This window comes from Vicia villosa, linkage group LG2 (assembly GCF_029867415.1).
Source record: "Vicia villosa cultivar HV-30 ecotype Madison, WI linkage group LG2, Vvil1.0, whole genome shotgun sequence".
Taxonomy (NCBI): domain Eukaryota; kingdom Viridiplantae; phylum Streptophyta; class Magnoliopsida; order Fabales; family Fabaceae; genus Vicia; species Vicia villosa.
In genome coordinates this window covers 220405465-220424378 of record NC_081181.1, presented here as the reverse complement: position 1 = coordinate 220424378, position 18914 = coordinate 220405465, and the positions used below count along the sequence as shown (strand labels likewise).

Below are 18914 nucleotides of genomic sequence, written 5' to 3'. Positions count from 1 at the left end.
TCTTGTGGAAAAGTTGTGTCGCATTGTGTGTTAATGTTGTTTGTGTCTTAATGATGTTTGTGTATATTTGCAAACGGGGATCTTGTGCTTTTATAAGACATTTGTTATACCTTTCTCTTCAATCCATTTGGATATTATGTTGTGCTTTTACATGATTGAGCATTGTGATTAAACTTGTCACATTTTGTACACCTGTAAGACACACTAGGCAATCGCCTTCTAGAACCATCTTCACCATACTCCCTAATCCTTAACTTTCTTAGTCTGTCAGGACCTTAATTTCTTGTACATAGATGGTAAAATCTTTTATGTTTGAACTTTATGTCACATATCCTGACAATTAATGGGACTCACAGAAAAACCATAACAGAGTGCATATTTCTCTCTAGACTAGCATTCATCAACAAATACTTCGGGATTTTGTTGCCTAAAACCTAAGGCTGCAACAACATGCCTACAAGGAATTCCCGCCAACTCCTAGAAATTGCATGTACAAGACCTGTTGGCAATATCTACTATAAACTCTTGTGTGTTATAGGAATGAGTAACTTGAAATTTCTCATCCATTGCCCAAGTAGGCAACCAATGACCATTCAAAACAACCTCATTATCTAGTCACTTCCTAGGAATTGGCATAACCTTGTGTGGCCACTAATTAAGTTTGATGGTAGATGTGGAACACCTATTCATTAAATACTTTTTACTCCCTCATTAATTGGTAAACTGACATCAATACCATCAAAGCCATCTGATATAGCAGTGGTTCGTTCATCCTCATTATCACCAAACTCTTCTACTCCCTCATCATCATATCCATCTATCTCTACAATCTCATTTACACACCTAAGAGCCCTTATTGGGACTTCAATATTAGTTATGTCATGCTCCACAAACATTTCACCATGTAATTGGGTCGCACAAGCGTATGCAGCAAAATCGTAGCAGTCATCGTTGTTCCTAATATGAATATAGTTTTCATCGATTTCAAGAATCTTAGTCCATATTCTATAGGTACCTTCTAAGTAACCCCACCCAGTCACCAACTTATAAATGAAAACCATTAACCACTTAGCAATGTGTTGCCCATAAGCTAAAGTCGAGACACCACCTCTATAAATCATAACCCCATCAACCAACCTTATAAATTCCCCTCCATGGTGGAATACAACATTGAAGATTTGCATATTCTGAAATTTCAAATGGGAAATGATGAAAACCTAGCAACATACAACATTGGGAAAACAGAGCATACATTAAAAATACGAACCTGTTGGGTTTGAGAAGCCTCTGCATCTTCTTCGATTAATCTGCTTCCTTCGATTGTTCAGCCACATTCTTTTGATTCACATGTTTCGAGGGCGTCGTCTTCTTCGATCTTCTCTTCGCCATCTTCAGTTGCTACTTTAGGCTGTAAATGAGTATCACTTAGGAACCCTAGCTTTTTAAGGGGATAAATCAAAAGTCTTATGTTTTCTAAGTTAATTTCTCCCTTTTCAAATCCACCGTGTCAATAAGTTCCCAGTCAGCAAAGCATTTCTTGGCCAAGTAGGACAAATGGAATGAATCTTTAGCCAAATTCTCCATCAAGGTTTTATATGGAGGAATTTGGAAAAGATAAGGGCGGATCATAAAATATTTTCTTAAGGGGGTAAATCAAAATACGCTAAAATGGCAGGGGGTAACGTGTATTTAACCTATATGTGTGTGTGTGTGTGTGTGTGTGTATATATATATTTGTTTGTAACATTGTAGCCCTAATTGATCACAAAAATAAAATGAAATTATAGTTGTTATATAACCGCAGAGATATGCATCATTGGCCGAAGTGCGTTAACAAAAATTGATCATGAAGTTGCATGTCTATAATATATTAAGGGGAGAACCCCAATACGGTTTCATTTCTTGTCTCTTGAGCTTTCATTTTGTTTATTATTATTTATCGAGTCTCCTTTTCAATTGCAAATCTTTGGATTATGTTTTGAATCCTTTCTTTTTAGCATACATAATTCAACTATTTGTATTTGAGCATGATCATTATGTTTTAAGTCAAATTGCTCGAGTTAATGGAACAAGAACCATATTTGACGTTGGTTCAAGTTATGTGGTGTCGCGGTGTTGCACCCCAAAATTTGTCATCTTATTTTCGACATAAGTTATGGTAGACGATTATTTTTTCGTTCAAAAAGCAAGAGAAAATAATAAAGAGTTTCCATTATTTCAAGACAGTTTAGTGTGAAAGTCTGTTTTCACGGTGAAATTGCAAAATTCATAACTTTCGACTGAAAGGTCGTACGGGCTTGGTTCTCACGAATCCAAGACTAGTTCGACGATATCTACATCTTTCGCGTTCGGGACGGAAACAATTCTTTGAGGAGGATGTCCGAAAGCGCAATTTACTTGAGTTTTGAATTTATCGTTCAACTGTCTTTCACATGTTTGAAAATTCATAATTTCTTACTGGGATATCATTTTGAAGCGAGCCATATGCCAAAAGTTTCGTCTCGAGGTCTACTACAGTTCATGTGTTGGGGTCGACAATTGTTTCTTTGAGGAAGGTCCCCGAATTCGCAATTAACTTGAGGTTTTACAATGGCAAAACGTGTTAAACCGCTATCTTCTAGACGATAAAAAATTCATAACTCTTGCAATGTTTATCCGATTGTGTTGAAATTTTAACAGAAATTCCGTCTCAATGTCCCTGGCATTTCATATTTTGGGACCTAAGACCAATTATGCACCAGAAATTCCAGAATATTGCAAAAGCATCGTTATTTTAACGTCGAAATGCGTTTTCGGGCATTGTCTGGCAAGATTCAAAATTGCATAACTTATTCGATTTGTATCCAATTGAGCCCATTCCGACAACATACTTTCACAAATTTCGTTTGCTTCAATTTATCTTCAGGTATTGAGTTCAGATTTTGATCAAAAGGTCGAGTTTTGTCGCATTCTTTGAGCAGTATGCACGAAAATTCTGCACTGTCAAGATTTCCGCCTCAGATGATCAGATGAATTTCTCGATGTTCAAATCCTTATAACTTCTTCACCATTTATCGAATTGAGCCCATTCCGACGGCAACGGTTCACAAATATCGTCATCTTCAATTTGCTGGTGGTCCCGATTCCAACTTTTGCACCAAACCGCGTTTCCTCAAAAATTGAGCTTAAAAAGGCGTTTAGGAGGGAAATTTGAATTTCAAATTTCAAACCCAATATAAATATTGTTTTCCCTTATTTTTTCCATTCACCAACAATTTCCACAAAATATCAAAAACATTTATTTCCTCTTCTCTCCCCATTTTCTTGAATCAAACCAACACATGAAGACACAGTAGAAGTAAAAAAGATCCAAACTAAACACTCTATTCTAAGAATACGAGATGTTTAAAATACACCCTAGTTAAACAATTTTTTATTTGCAAAAGAGATTTTCACACATGACAAATCATTTGATGGTACTTGGAAAAATATTCACAAATGATAAATTACTTTTGATCTAGGAGTAACTACTACAGGAACAATCATCAGACCACTGTGCACCATCGTCAAATCATTCTTCTTCTTTTTTTGGACGTCGCTGTTTATTGACAACAGAACAAAAACACTCTTGCACATATTTTTCTCCTTCCTAGGCACCGTATTCCTTCTTAGTTACCTGAGCTGCTTTCTCTCCACGATCTTCCATATAATGACCAAACTTCCTACAATTGAGAGATGACAAATTTACTCCTTCATATTCTACCGTATAGACTCTATCTCTAATTGTGAACATAGCAAGTAGTGTTTTTGTTAAATTAACCTCGACACACAATCTCCCATACTTGTCCCGTTCTCGAAGAAGAGTGTTCTTGTCCAGCTTCACTGCTCCACCGATTATGTTACCAATGAATATACAAAATTTTGCATCATAATATTTAATTGGTAAGTCTGAAAATCTTATCCAAACTGCCACCTTCACAGTTTGATCACTATCAAGATGAAAACTAGGGCTCCATTATTTAATAGTTAGATAGTGATTATATGTTAACCAAGATTTATCCATTAAAGCATGATATTGATCATCTTTATCACAAAAACATAGTCATTACTCAAACCTATAATAATATTGATAATTTCATTCCTCACCCACATCTATTTCAAACGACTAACAAGTTTCCAGAGCCTTGTATTCAATCTTCCTAGCAAGAAGTTTAACAATAAACTCTTGATTTCCATGGTTTGACGTATCATTTCCTCTTCTTTGTCCAAAAATATGAAAGACATACAATCATATTGACTCATCTTTCTTTCTTCTACCAGCAGCAGAACCTTTCCTCATCATCCTTTAAGAGATTATCTATTTTTTCATCAGTCAAAATAATAGTCGTAGTACCTTTATTCTGCTCATTTTCATTAGAATTACCCATCATCGAATCCTTATAGGACTTTTGGGTGTAGGAATTTCTTGCTAATTCTACTCCATTGCAACCACATTTTCATACACTAAATTCCTACTCAAATCTTGCTTGAAATTTTAATCATCACTTTTGACTTTTTTTAGAGCTGTGCTCCAAAAGATCTTGTTGATCTTGCAAGATTTAGGCTCTGTTTGGTAAAACTAGCTGGTAGTTGGTAGCTGATGACTGGTAGCTGGTAGCCGATGACTGGTAGCTGATAAGCTAATTTGAGTGTTTGATAAATTAGCTGTTACACTAGCTGATAAATACAAAATGACACGAAAGAACATTCTTATTAAAAAATTTGTGATTTATTTATCTTATCATATTATATTATAAAATTAATTTTTATTTGATAAAAATAAATATATTAATACAAACTTACAAAACAATTTTAATATGTGAAAAATTTAAGAAACATCAAAATATTTTAAGTTTGTATATAAATTATATAAATAAATTTAACGAAATACATGAAATTTGAATTTAATTAAATTAATTAAAATTAATGATAAAAATAAGTTTATTATTTAATATACCATAAAAATACAACAAATTTTTTAATTTTCTCCGTCTTAGTTAGTCTCATTGATTCTTTGATTACGTTTCACTAACTTGAGAAATATCAACATTATTTCAAAATTTATTGTATAATTTAGATGTTATTAAAAATATTAAACATTGAATCATAATATATATTGTAGGGTAAAAGCTAATACTACATTGAAGAGTAAAAATTCATTCTTGTTAAAATAATAAGGGTATAAATGGAAGAAAATGTCACAAGCTCAAAAGCTACTTCAAATAGCTTTTTAAAAAAAAAAAAGATAAAAGCTAGTAAAAAAGTTAAAAGCTAAAAGCTAAAAAATAAAAAATCTTTTTATGGCCTTACCAAATAGACTCTTAATGTTTTTCAACTACACACTCTAGTAGAGAATTTCCAACCATTCAAATCCTAGTGCTCAAACATGCAAACCCTAGCGGAACAAAAATATATATGTCTTTTTTAATTTTCTCTTCACCAAATCTTGTAATCGCATTTTTAAAATTATTTTGTAATTCTTGTTTCATATACAACATTAAATAAGTGGGAGATTATTTTGTTAAAAATAACAAAATTCCCGAATTTGCAAATAAAATTATAATTAGTAGAATAATTAAGCAAAATAAACGATAATAAATAAAAATATATTACTAGAAAAAAATCATAAATATTCTAAATAGACAATTATTCTAAGATTTAAAATGCAAATAAAACAGTTTTGATAGGACAGTGTGCGTATAAATGTCAATCAATAAAAATCCAAGTTTATAGTAATTGGTTACCTTAAATCTCGAAATTGCGAATATATATATTGAGGCAACAATAGGGAAGCTAATTAGGGTTTTGGGGAAATAACAACGTAGTAGTTGTCAATCCTAAATCGTTAACATAGGATCGTTTTGAAGTAGACGGAACCTAATTCCTTGGTACCAACGATAGCAGAAGAAGATGAAACCTTTGCTTCTGTATTCAACTAGAGTAGGGTTTCGACAGAAACAAACGTTTTGCAGCATATCAGATCCAACCAAAACATATTCAACAAGTATTAATCCAATACAACTTGGGGCATCAAGAATATGTACTGTGCAACATGGTTGGTATCTTTTAGAAAATTACATAGCATATAATCTTAGGGAATTCTTTCTCTGGCACCCATATTACCTTAGGAAAATCAGACTTCCATCTCTTAATCTCAATGGAAATACCATTGCTTATTATATTTTGTCACCACCTCTAAATCATCTAAATCATCTACCACCCCGCTCCATTTTTTTATTCTCATCGCATTCCGTTTCAATATTATATTACCATCTTGGTGACAAACAATGGACTCAAGTAAACTTTGACAAGGACATAAAGAGTGTTTTAGGAAGATCAACAGAGTCTCCGGGTCGATTCAATGGCTCTTTTTTTAAACCAGTTTACTGCAATGGTTGCTTGTATGCATCCTTGTCGGCGGTGGAGCCATATGCGATTAGATTAGTCCAAATCCTAATACAAAAACCCAACGGTCGTCTTAAATTGAACCCTATACTTTTTCCTATGCCAAAACTTCCGTGGCCACCTGCTTTCCAGACACCTATGGACTGGATATTAGAATCCAACCATCAAATTTTTAAAATAGAGATTTTGCAAGCACATGATAGGATTATTGCTGTTTCTGTTTATAGATTTGACTCTTTTAGACCCGTGTGGATAAAAGTGAAAAGCATCAAGGATAGAATGTTCTTTGTATCAAGTCTTGACTCATCCTTTGCTTGTCAAGCAATTAATCCAGAAATTGAAGGAGGCCGTGTCTATATCGCTATAGAGGATAAGGACTTTGTCTACATTTACAACATTGAAGACGAGAGTCTTATGATATCTCAGTCTTTCTCTAATTTACCCAAAAATCGGTCTTATTCAAGATGGATAATGCCAAATATAGGGTAATTTATTTTATATTTTTTTTGTTTAAAATTATGTTTTCCTAGGACTGTTTTTTAATTTGATTATGTTTTTTTTTTTTAACATAATGAAATGATATATATGTGTTTTGTAGAATAAGTGATACACTCAAAGGTGAAAATGGAAAAGTTCAACAAATTAGAGAAAAAGAAAATATGTATGGTGCAATCCATTTAAAGGAGACGGAGGAAAAATTTGCACTTCCTCTAGACATTGTTGAAGTGATCGCAAAACAAATTGTTGACGTATTTGATTATTTGCAGTTTCGCGCTACCAATAGACTCTTTCATCTAGCAGCACCACCACTTCAATGGAGATCATCCTCTAGTAACATGTCAATGTCAAGGTTTGATGATCTTTCACTATCTCCTTTACTTGTGTTCTCAGAGAACAAGGACGGGATATTCACTGTCGTGCATCCAAAACATGGTCTCAAGTACAAATATAACATAGACTTTCCATATGATGAATTTTGGACCTGGATGGAAGATTGGGAAATTTGCTGTTCTAAAGATGGTTGGCTATTACTAGCTGCAGGAATTAAAAGACGTGCATTTTTCTTCAATCCCTTTACAAAAAAACAAGTGTTATCACCTGAATTAAGGTTTCCAATCAGGAATACCCGGTGCGTAGGACTTTCACATCCTCCAACATCTTCTGAGTGCGTGATCATTGACTTGGATAAACGTGAATTATCTTCCCGTATGATGGCATTCACGTATATCCCTTCGGATCGTGTTCGGGGTTGGGACAAGGTCACATTTGAAAACATTGAATTTCCTCTCTACAACATTAGTCCTGCTTTACATAATGGATTGTTTTATTATCTTAGCATTAAAGGAAAGTTGGCAGTTATAGAAGCAACAAGAGGAGAAGAACCAAAATGGAAAGAACTTGTGGAGCCTCAATCTCCATGCACTGGTTTCTTCGACAGCTTTCTAGTTGAATGTAATGGCAGTCTCTTGTCAGTATTTGAATGTTGTTATAGAAAATGGGTTAAAGTTTTCAAGTTGAATGAATCTACAATGAGATGGATAAAAGTTGAAAGCCTCAACAATCAAATGCTTTTTGTTGGCAACCATACATCATTTTCTGCAGTGGCAAAGATTCCTGGAATGGAAAACAAAATCTACTTTACTAGATTTTATGATGAGAGTATCGTGTTTTATTGTTTAGAAACAAACAAGTACCACACATTTGGAAATGAAGTTGTTAATTTTCATCATGTGAAAGAACACTTGAATAGTTGCTGGATTGACCCAAGGTGGGACTAAGTTTCAGGTGTTTTCTGGCAAAACTAGATTAGTTACAATTTTTATCTCTAGATTAGATTAGATTAGTTACAATTTTTATCAATAGATTAGATTAGATTAGTTACAATTTTTATCTATCTTCTTGTATTCATTCTCTTCACTTTCGGTCTCTCATTTGCAATCATGTTATCATCTATAAATTTTCAATGTGGTGGTTTTGTCGATCCAACTAATCTTAGTCCTTTGCTCCATACAAGTTAAAATATTGGTCTGCATCAGTTTATGTTATAGCCTTATGTCATAGCAAATCAAGTTCTGGCCCATTCTCTGTCCTGATGGAGTATTCACTATTCTGCATTAACTATACAAGTAAGCTTAATGCACCATTTAATAATATTCAGTTATAATTTTCAAAAACATCTTATGCTACTTAGCTACTTAGTAGAGATGTCTCAAGTTTTTAGAGATTATGTGTTGATTAGTCATAGTTTAACTATGATAATAAATAAGGATCTTATTTAATCAAGATTTAACGGACACATATTTTATGAGAATTTATGGCGCTATAGTTTAATACTCATAATTCTGAAGTCGGTAGCCTATTTTGCACGCCTAAAAAAAAGTTATACTACTTAGAATATGATAAAATCAAATAAGTCAATTTCATTGGATGGTCATATGTAAGTTAGTTGATAAGAAAATCAGACTGATTTTTAAGAAATATAATAAACTAATTTGGAGTAAGAAAAAACAATGTCACATAAATTACTAATTACTTATCTTTAATCGATGAATTAAAAAATACTTGCATAACATAATATGAAGTAATAAAATATAAATGGTTGAATGAATTTGTATAACATAAATTTTATTAAACTAGATAGATCTATGAAGTAATAAAATCGAAATGATTGAATGAATTTGCATAACATTAATTTTGATAAACTAGATAGATCCATAATGTTTGAATTATACTTACAAGATAGGATCTAATCTTATTGAAATAATGTTTCTTAGGAACACATGTCAAACGCGATGTCCTAACAACTTATTAGACAAGTTGAATCAGACTCACTACAACTCGTACAAGATGATGGAGCAGTAAAGCAATAAATAACATAATTAATTGATAATCCAATTTGATGCAACTTGCACCTACATCTAGAGAGTTGACTTCCAACTCAAGAAAGAAAATTCACTATATATTTTGAAACCTCTTTAAATCTTACAAATCCAAATTGATTGCCTATTTTATCTCATCTAGTTGGAAAGTAAAAAGCTCATACGAAAGTAAATTGAGCAAAAACTATTCTCAATTCCCACTCAGTCGTAGATTTGTATCAATTCGAAATGAAAAAAAGAGTACCACATTTCCTTCTTGGCACGAACAAAACACAACAACCTTCCCCGGAAAGCCATCGCCACGACGGGAAATACAAATAAACTACCACCAATGCAATGCAACCTAAACTAAGAGAAAACAATTTCTAAAATGCTTGGAACTATTTTGAATGCATGTAGACTGCTTAAAGATAAAAACTATATAAAGCAGAGATTGAACTCAAGATTGGGATACCAACCAATTGTTCCAAAAAAGATTTACATGATTATAGATGAATGGAAAAGAATGCATGAGAAAGGAATAGCATGCAAAAACTAGAGAGAAGTTAACTAAAGTTAAATATTTCAATTATTTATTATCGCTACTACAAAAAGCACATTTCATAACGCCATCGAATATTATTTCACTAAGACCAAAGGATTCACCGTGGTAGAATCTTTTTAATTAGACGCTTTTCTTTTATTTTCATTTTTAAGCCCACTTTTCACCACGATTGAAACTTCCAACCGTAGTGAAAAGTGGCGCCTAGTCATGAGTTCAAATCCTAACACATATAATTTTTTTAATTTATTTGTAAGCCACTTTTCACCACGGTTTGAAATTCCAAATGTGGTAAAAAGTGGCACATGGTCATAAGATTATTACACCACGGTTGTTGTTCTACTGCTGCACTTTTTATATTTGATCAAAAGACATACAATATTGGTTGATTAAAACAACCGTTGTTGTATGTAGCGCAATGTCATGAGTTCAAATATTGTTGTTGTTGTTGTTGTTCTACTACTTCATTTTTATATTATTAAAAGACTTACAACAACAGTTATTTAATACAATTGTTGCTGTATGTAGCACGTTTATCGAGTTTTTTCACTCTCCTTAAACAAATATTAGTCGTCTATTTAGTGATTATCAATGCTCAAGACATTACTATTAGTGATCCGCGTGAAACCTAAAACTTAGACGAACTACATCTTCTATTTTCAAACGCCGTCTTTCATTTACGACACTTTATTTCTCCACTAAATCAAGGTTGAAAATATCATTTCTTTCATAAACAAAACTCAAAAACATAATTTCTTTCATTAACAAATTTTAGAATACCATCATCTCTTCTCCAACAAGAATGAGACAAGGAAAGTATGGATTCGAGTTAGCAATATTAGTTTTTGTTCTTGTTGTACTTTTTTTATTGTTGTTCTTATTGTTCTTGTTGTTATTTTTGTTGTTGTTGTTGTTGTTCTTGTTATTCTTCTTGTTGTTGTTGTTGCTCTTGTTGTTCTTACTGGTGTTGTTCTTGTTATACTGCTGCATTTTTTTTTTAATTTTATTAGAAGACATACAACAACAGCCTATTATTATAATTGTTGTTGTATGTAGCGCGCCATAGAGTTTACTACCACAGAAAATAGACTGTGATTGTAAATAACCTACTTAATACGACATCATGCCTAACAACGATTGCTCAACTGTTATTATACGTCTTTCGCGACCGTTGTTATATGTGTTTTCCGTAATAGTGTACTTTTTAAATTTAAATTTCTAAATTCTATTTTAAATTTTGAATTTTTTAAGAATTTTTTAATTGTTTTTATAAAAAACAACGTCTTTTTTACTTTAAAAAAATCATTGACTCCCCGCTAGTTTGCATAAACTCTTGATTTAGTGTTATTTTTCTACAATTTTCATTAGTTTCTATCGATTTGTTTACATAATTGATCTAATAGTCAATTCAAAAAGTTGATTATCCCTTCAATTTCTAATTCAAATGGTCGGTTTGAATCAATATTTTAAAACACTTTTTTAAAGGCACAAAAGAGATATATTATAAAAGAGAGGCATTACAAAGGATCTCCGGAGAAGGTATAAGAAATATCAATCCCAAGGACATAACCACAGATAAATAAAAAAAGTCCACTAGCGATTAAAGGCCCAACCACAAACGAGAAGAACATGAGAAACAACCCCACCACAAATCAGAAAGAACACAAAAAAAGCTAGAGCTCTGCATACATGGTTTAAGTGAGCACTCATAGAGTGAGAATTATAATTACCACCTCCCGAATTATATATGGCACCCCTAATTTTTAATTATTCTAGAAATGTCCTTGGTAATTAAAAGTAGAACAATTTTTTCGAACGAACTTTTCGGTAGAGAAAACAAAATTTTTGGTACAGATTAAATTTTTGGTAGTGCAGACCAAATTTCCAGTACGTTAAAATTTTGGATATTGGTAAATTTTTACTGAAAATTTCAAATTTACAACTAAGTACCAGAAAGTTAGTGGTATATTAAAATTTTCGATAGTGTAGTCATTTGGAATTTTTCAATGATCAGGATTTTGCCGACAAATTTAGTTGGTCTAGAATGAATCACCGTTTTTATAAATAGGGGCATATGTTATAGAAAAATACATCTAAAAAATGTCTCTTCCTCGATTTCTGATTAAGGTGGAAGTGTATTTCAACGGAAATAACCCTCCAGTTAAATTCAAGCTTCTAGATGACATCACATCTCTCGCCAATTTGACAAACAAGTTGAAATAATTACTGCCGGATACTGATAACAAAAGGGTGAGGAAGCTCGAGTTTCGTGAAGATTGGATTGATAGTAATGAAAGTGTGAAATACAACTTGATTGAGTTGAAGACCGACGAAGATGTCAAGGCCATGTGGAAATCATTTCGTCGTAGGATACCTAAAAGTCCAATCGAGTTGGATGCACAGATAACTAGATGATGATGACATAATAAAGATGTTGAAATGTCTAGAACCATCTGGTAGTACCTAGGTTTTCATGTTTACTATTTTTAATTTATGTTTGTTATACCGTTTCATGATGTGTTCATCTTTGAATCATGTAATCCCAAAAATATTATGCAATAAATAAGTACGATGATAAGAAGTCTATGTAAAAAATATAGATATACACATGCAAAATATAATATTAGTAAAATATAATACACCTACATAGCCCCCCCACAGACAGAGCTGATAATGTGGCTCTAAAACCATCTGTCAATACCACATGCTAGATCCTTAAGTACTTGATGAGGGATACCCTGGACAAAACCAAACTATCAGAGACACCTCTCAGACAGGTGTCTAGCCACGTGGTTCTCCCACCTCATATGTCATGAATATAATGTTGCGTCATCAAATGGGCGATGAGGACGGTGCGCCGAGTATGGTGTCCAAACGACATTATCTACTATCAAAGCATCAAGCCTCTTCATGTACTCCATAAAAGCAGCATGAATCGCCTGTCTTCCCTTCCATTTCCTTGCTAGTGGAGCACTCGCTGGGACAGACTGCAGACTCCTATCACAAATGCGGGAGAAATGCTCGTATATTCAACACTAAAGAAATGAAAAATAATTAATATGACATCCAAAAAAATTACTAATAGACTCAAATACCAAAGAAAAATCAATAAATAAATGTTAGTATACATGTAATAGGCTTAAATAACCAGCTGGCTATCTGGTCTCAGGCTGGGAAGCAATTCGAAGTATCGTGTATAGCATAGTCAACGCCGACGCTCCCCGAGCTTAGTTTGGAGTGTCTATGCTACTTAATAGCCAAAGGTAGCAAACATCTATGTAAACACCTGACTTGTCCGTAAAGAGAGTACATGTCATTAAATGTAACCATGGCATGCGACATTCAACGTTAGGAGCTCCTGTAAGAAATAAAATTAAAAAAAAAGAAGCAATAAGCTTTTCAGATAGTCAATCGAACCATGATGAATAATTTGCAATAAAAAATATAACATATATACCTCCCCCTGCCATATACGGAATGCGACATGGTCAGTATATCTTGTGAGCACGGACTTGTCAGTAGGTCCTCTTGGAAAGGTTCTATCATTGTGAACTGGTGGCTCTGTAGACGCACATGTCGTGGGGTTTGGATCAGTAGAAAATGCCTCATCAACTGCCACAGATGCCTCCTCAACAACCACGTCTACAGGTACCCCTGCTCCTCCACATCGGATACCTGCTCCTCCATAACTGACTCATCCATAACCGATACCTTCACAGTTTCCTCCTCCATATTGGGTGCATGCACAGCTGGCTCCCTCCAAAGGTACCTGCTCAGACAAAAAAACAGGGACATATGTCTCCGCCGTTGAAGCAGCTCTGGTAGTCCGGAGTCGAGGTGCGCGGAACATCGCCTGCTTAGCCAACCGTTTTCGATGAGAACCAGTCAGAGGATATCTTCCAACCCATAGCTGGGAAGTCTCTGTCTTATCCCTTAGGGCCTTAGCTTCCGCTTTATCAACAAGTCTGCCCACAACGGAACTATCTCTACCCCTAGTCCTCACTGAAACAAATAAATAAGGCAAAAAATTAATTAAAAAATGAATTAACGGAAATTTCATAATTTTTGGTATTTTTTTTAAAAAATTGAACTAATAGAAATTTTCGTCACAATTGCCTTAAAAAAGCACTGGAAAATTTAAAATTTCCAGTAAGAAATCTCGAAAATTCAAATTTCCGTGAAATTTGTGGTAATCGCCTCCAAGATTTCGGTATCGCCCTCATTATTCACTTTTCATCTTCAAACTCTCTAAAACCTCAAAAAAAATTATTTCCACCAAACTAGATTATTTTCACTCGAGTTCGACAGAGAGCACCAACTTCAATGGTCAACACACTACAAATCACTCAAGCTCAATATAATCGATAAGTTTTCAAATTTCTGAGGTATTTTCGAGTATTTCCCATAAGAGAGTTAGAATATAATTTCAGGAGTGAACTACAGTAGGTTTAAAATATAGCAGAAACTTCTGGAGCTATATTTTAGGATATGCGTCTATGGAAATTTTCCTGAACTGAATTATTTTGAAGTTTTTTCTAACGTTTACTAGTTTAAAATATTTTCGTAGATGTAGTTTGTAACACCCCATAAATTCTGATTTATTAATTTAATTGAAATTTTAAATTAATTAATTAATATCCGTATTTTAAATTGGGATTATTGGAGAATTATGGATTAAGGACCATTGGGCCGAATGTTGTTAGTAATGTGGGGGTACTAAGTGAGTAAGCCCATTACTAATTATTTTATGTTTTCATAAAATACAGGAAATAAGGAAAAAGAGTTAGAACGTGAAAAGAAGGGAAGCTGAAGGAGAGAACTGAAGAACGTGAAAGAGGAACCAAAGAGGAAGAGGACCAAATCAAGAACTTGGCTAAGGTAAGGGGGGACTCTCCGATTAACTTCTCTTATCGTATCCTAAGTAATGATATTGATTAGGCATATTAGTTAGAACGATTGGATTGTATGTTTAGATTTTGGGGTTTTGGGAGATTTAGGTTGTTTTGTTGAATCGATGTGATTGATGAATTGACGAATGATTTTAGTGTTAGATGACCACTAAAATGTGTTATAATTGTATTATGTGATGTTATTTGATGATGTTTTGGTATGGGGACTGTTATGGTGCGATTGGATTGAGATTGGGAGATGAAAGATGTCAAAATCACAGAAAAAAATTATGTATCAGCGCAGCGTGCGTCGACCTATGAAAGTCATGCGTCGACCTATAGGTTCCCAAAAGGCCAGCATGAGTCGACTCATGGGTCGACCTGATCAAACCCGAGGGGGACAGAAAATTCTATGCATCGACCTATGGAATTTGTGTGTCGACCTACAACATACAAATTTTTAACAAATTTTTCGAAGGCCATAACTTTCAGACCGTATGTCCGTTTTTGGTGCTGTTTCGAGCATGACGAACCTTATGAGATAACCTATGTGTATAAATGATGAAATGAGGTGTAACTTAAATTATTTTGAAACATGATTTTATTTCTTGATGAATGATGTATTGTACATATATGTGATGCGATGTGTTAATACATGCTATGTTTGAAGTAATAATCGTGTGATGATTTATGAATTGTATGATGATGATAATTGGACGATATTTGAATGATGCTAATATATATTCAAACATACTTGATGATGATGATGATATAAGTATGTTATATATGTTGCATTCATTCATAATCATTTGTTGAGGGTTGAATCCTGATGATGAGGGGATTAGTGAAGGGCATAATTCCCATCGTGTGGAATTTGTGCTGGCAGGGTCGTATCTTGAAGATGTTGGATCGGTCGGTGGGTTATTCTCATTGATGATGTTTGGTACCACATGCATAGTGTCAGTTCATTCATATGCATGATTTTCATAACATGATTGAATGTGTTTCGGTGTTATGAAGTGATGATGTGTTGGTTGTGTATTTGTGGAATTGTCTGAATATAATACAATTGGGTGATTAATGTAACTATGATGTGTTATTATTTATGATGCAATAATATTTGTTAATTGCGATGAGACTCACCCTTACACTATATTTTTCAGATTGAGGATAGCGGCTTCGACTTGGTGAGGAGGATTAGCTCATGAGTCTTCGTTTAGTTAGCGTCAGGTCTCATGCTCTGATAGATGTAACATTGGGGAACGTTATGTTTTGAAATTAATTTAATAACTCTGTTTGTTTTGAATTAATTTTGACGATTGGGGGTATTGATGATGAAATGCTATTTTGATAATTTATTCCGCTGTGTAAACATGAGATTGATGAGTTATGAAGGATTATTCCATAATAAATGCATGACAGTGACAAATAATGTTTATTTTATTATCAATTGTGGCACCCTTGTTTGCATGTACTCTGATTTAATTATTAATTATCGCGGGGGTTTAGAATGGTGTTACATAGCTCTAATAAAAACCAAATTTTAGTTAAAAAAGATACTTTCTGGTATGCATCTCCCGAAACTGAGGACATAAATGAAATTGCGCTAAGTGCCTAATAGTATCAATGAGTGGATTAAGAAATTGACTTATTTTAAGTTATTTATTTTCTTATGCTTATTACGTTTTTTTTTTAGTTCTCTTAAAATTTTATGAGAAAAAAGATATACACTGACAGTGTAAAATAATTTTACATTGGCAACCAATCACGACCATGTTAAGCGCCAAACCATAGTGTTATTTTTAAAAAATTATGTGATATGGCTAAATGATGAATCCCAATTAAATGACAATTTAAAATTATTTTACACGATCAATGCACTAGCTTTAACCTCAAATTTTATTTATTATATTAGTAGTATAATTTTGTCATTTCTATATTTTACACAAGATTAACTAACATTTAGATTAACTAGTATATAACCCGCGCGTTGCGCGGTTGACTTATAATATATTATTGCCATTGTATAATATTTTAAACTTTAAAATATTGTTATTATATTTATTATTATGATTATAAAATTTAGAAAAAAAATCGTAATATACATAAATGGAAGGATGTCATGATGGCAACCCTAGCCACATGTCAACCTGATAGCAAATCTAAGAGCAAACCCTAATTTTAATTTTACCAATATGACCCTACACCCTAATTTTAATTTTACTAATTTAACCCTACATTAAGAATAAATATAATAATAACAATAAAACCAATTAAATTAAAATAATAATTAATTCAAAATTAATAATTATTAATAATAACAATAATAATATTATTTATTAAATTATTTCTACATTATAATAATAATAATAATAGAATATTAAGCTACAATATTAATATAATAATAAAATGAGAATAATAATATAAAATAATAATAATAATAATAGAATATTAAACTAAAATATTAATCATAATAATAATAAAGTGAGAAAAATAATATAATATTCAACTACCACTATTAAAAATAATATCATCTATATAAGTAATTTAGAATAATTTTAAAAAGTCATGTTTTCTCCTTTATTTTATATATATTATATTTTATAATAATAATAGAATATTAAGCTAAAATATTAATATAATAATAAAATGAGAATAATAATATAAAATAATAATAATAATAATAGAATATTAAGCTACAATAATAATAATAATAATAATAATAATAATAATAATAATAAAATGAAAATAATAATATAATATCAACTACCACTATTAAAAATAATTTCATCTATATAAGTAATTTAGAATAATTTTAAAAAAATCATGTTTTTCTCCTTTATTTTATGTATATAATATTATATTTGTCTCAAAGAAATTTACGAACTTTTATTTATTTAGAATCATAAAAAGTACACAAATCAATTAAATAATAAAACATTTTTTTCTCTCTAAATATTAAAAAATAAGTATTATTTGATTAACTATTTTAATAACAATTTATCTTATTTTTTAAATTTTTTTCTTTCACATTAAAAAATTAATAGTATAAATGGAAGGTTGTCATGATGGCAACCCTAGCCACATGTCAACCTGATAGCAAATCTAAGAGCAAACCCTAATTCTAATTTTACCAATATGACCCTACACCCTAATTTTAATTTTACTAATTTAACCCTACATTAAGAATAAATATAATAATAACAATAAAACCAATTAAAATAATAATTAATTCAAAATTAATAATTATTAATAATAACAATAATAATATTATTTATTAAATTATTTCTACATTATAATAATAATAATAATAATAATAATAGAATATTAAGCTACAATATTAATATAATAATAAAATGAGAATAATAATATAAAATAATAATAATAATAATAGAATATTAAACTAAAATATTAATCATAATAATAATAAAATGAGAATAATAATATAATATTCAACTACCACTATTAAAAATAATATCATCTATATAAGTAATTAAGAATAATTTTAAAAAATCATGTTTTCTCCTTTATTTTATATATATTATTTTTTATAATAATAATAATAATAGAATATTAAGCTAAAATATTAATTTAATAATAAAATGAGAATAATAATATAAAATAATAATAATAATAATAATAATAATAATAATAATAGAATATTAAGCCACAGTAATAATAATAATAATAATAATAATAATAATAATAATAATAAAATGAAAATAATAATATAATATCAACTACCACTATTAAATATAACATCATCTATATAAGTAATTTAGAATAATTTAAAAAAATCATGTTTTTCTCCTTTATTAATTTATGTATATAATATTATATTTGCCTAAAAAATTTACGAACTTTTATTTATTTAGAATCATAAAAAGTACACAAATCAATTAAATAATAAAACATTTTTTTCTCTCTAAATATTAAAAAATAAGTATTATTTGATTAACTATTTTAATAACAATTTATCTTATTTTTTTAAATTTTTTATCTTTCACATTAAAAAAATTAATTAATAGTATAAATGGAAGGTTGTCATGATGGCAACCCTAGCCACATGTCAACCTGATAGAGCAAACCCTAATTCTAATTTTACCAATATGACCCTACACCCTAATTTTAATTTTACTAATTTAACCCTACATTAAGAATAAATATAATAATAACAATAAA

General features: G+C 31.3%; 1 protein-coding gene across 1 annotated transcript; it reads left to right on the top strand.

Annotated features, from left to right (window-relative positions):
• Window positions 1-6561: 6561 nt before the first annotated feature.
• LOC131651384 (uncharacterized) lies at window positions 6562-8201 on the top strand. Its single transcript, XM_058921050.1, has 4 exons — window positions 6562-6908; window positions 7022-7223; window positions 7323-7571; window positions 7695-8201. The coding sequence occupies exons 1-4, from the start codon at window positions 6562-6564 to the stop codon at window positions 8199-8201; spliced, it is 1305 nt and encodes a 434-aa protein (XP_058777033.1).
• The last annotated feature ends 10713 nt before the right edge of the window (window positions 8202-18914 follow it).

Excerpts from the sequence above, each read along its gene's own strand:
- LOC131651384 (XM_058921050.1), top strand. The coding sequence starts at position 6,562 with ATGGACTGGATATTAGAATCCAACCATCAAATTTTTAAAATAGAGATT. Across the intron at positions 7,224-7,322 it reads ATAGACTCTTTCATCTAGCA|GACGGGATATTCACTGTCGT; the intron begins GCACCACCACTT and ends TCAGAGAACAAG. Across the intron at positions 7,572-7,694 it reads GGTGCGTAGGACTTTCACAT|AACATTGAATTTCCTCTCTA; the intron begins CCTCCAACATCT and ends GTCACATTTGAA.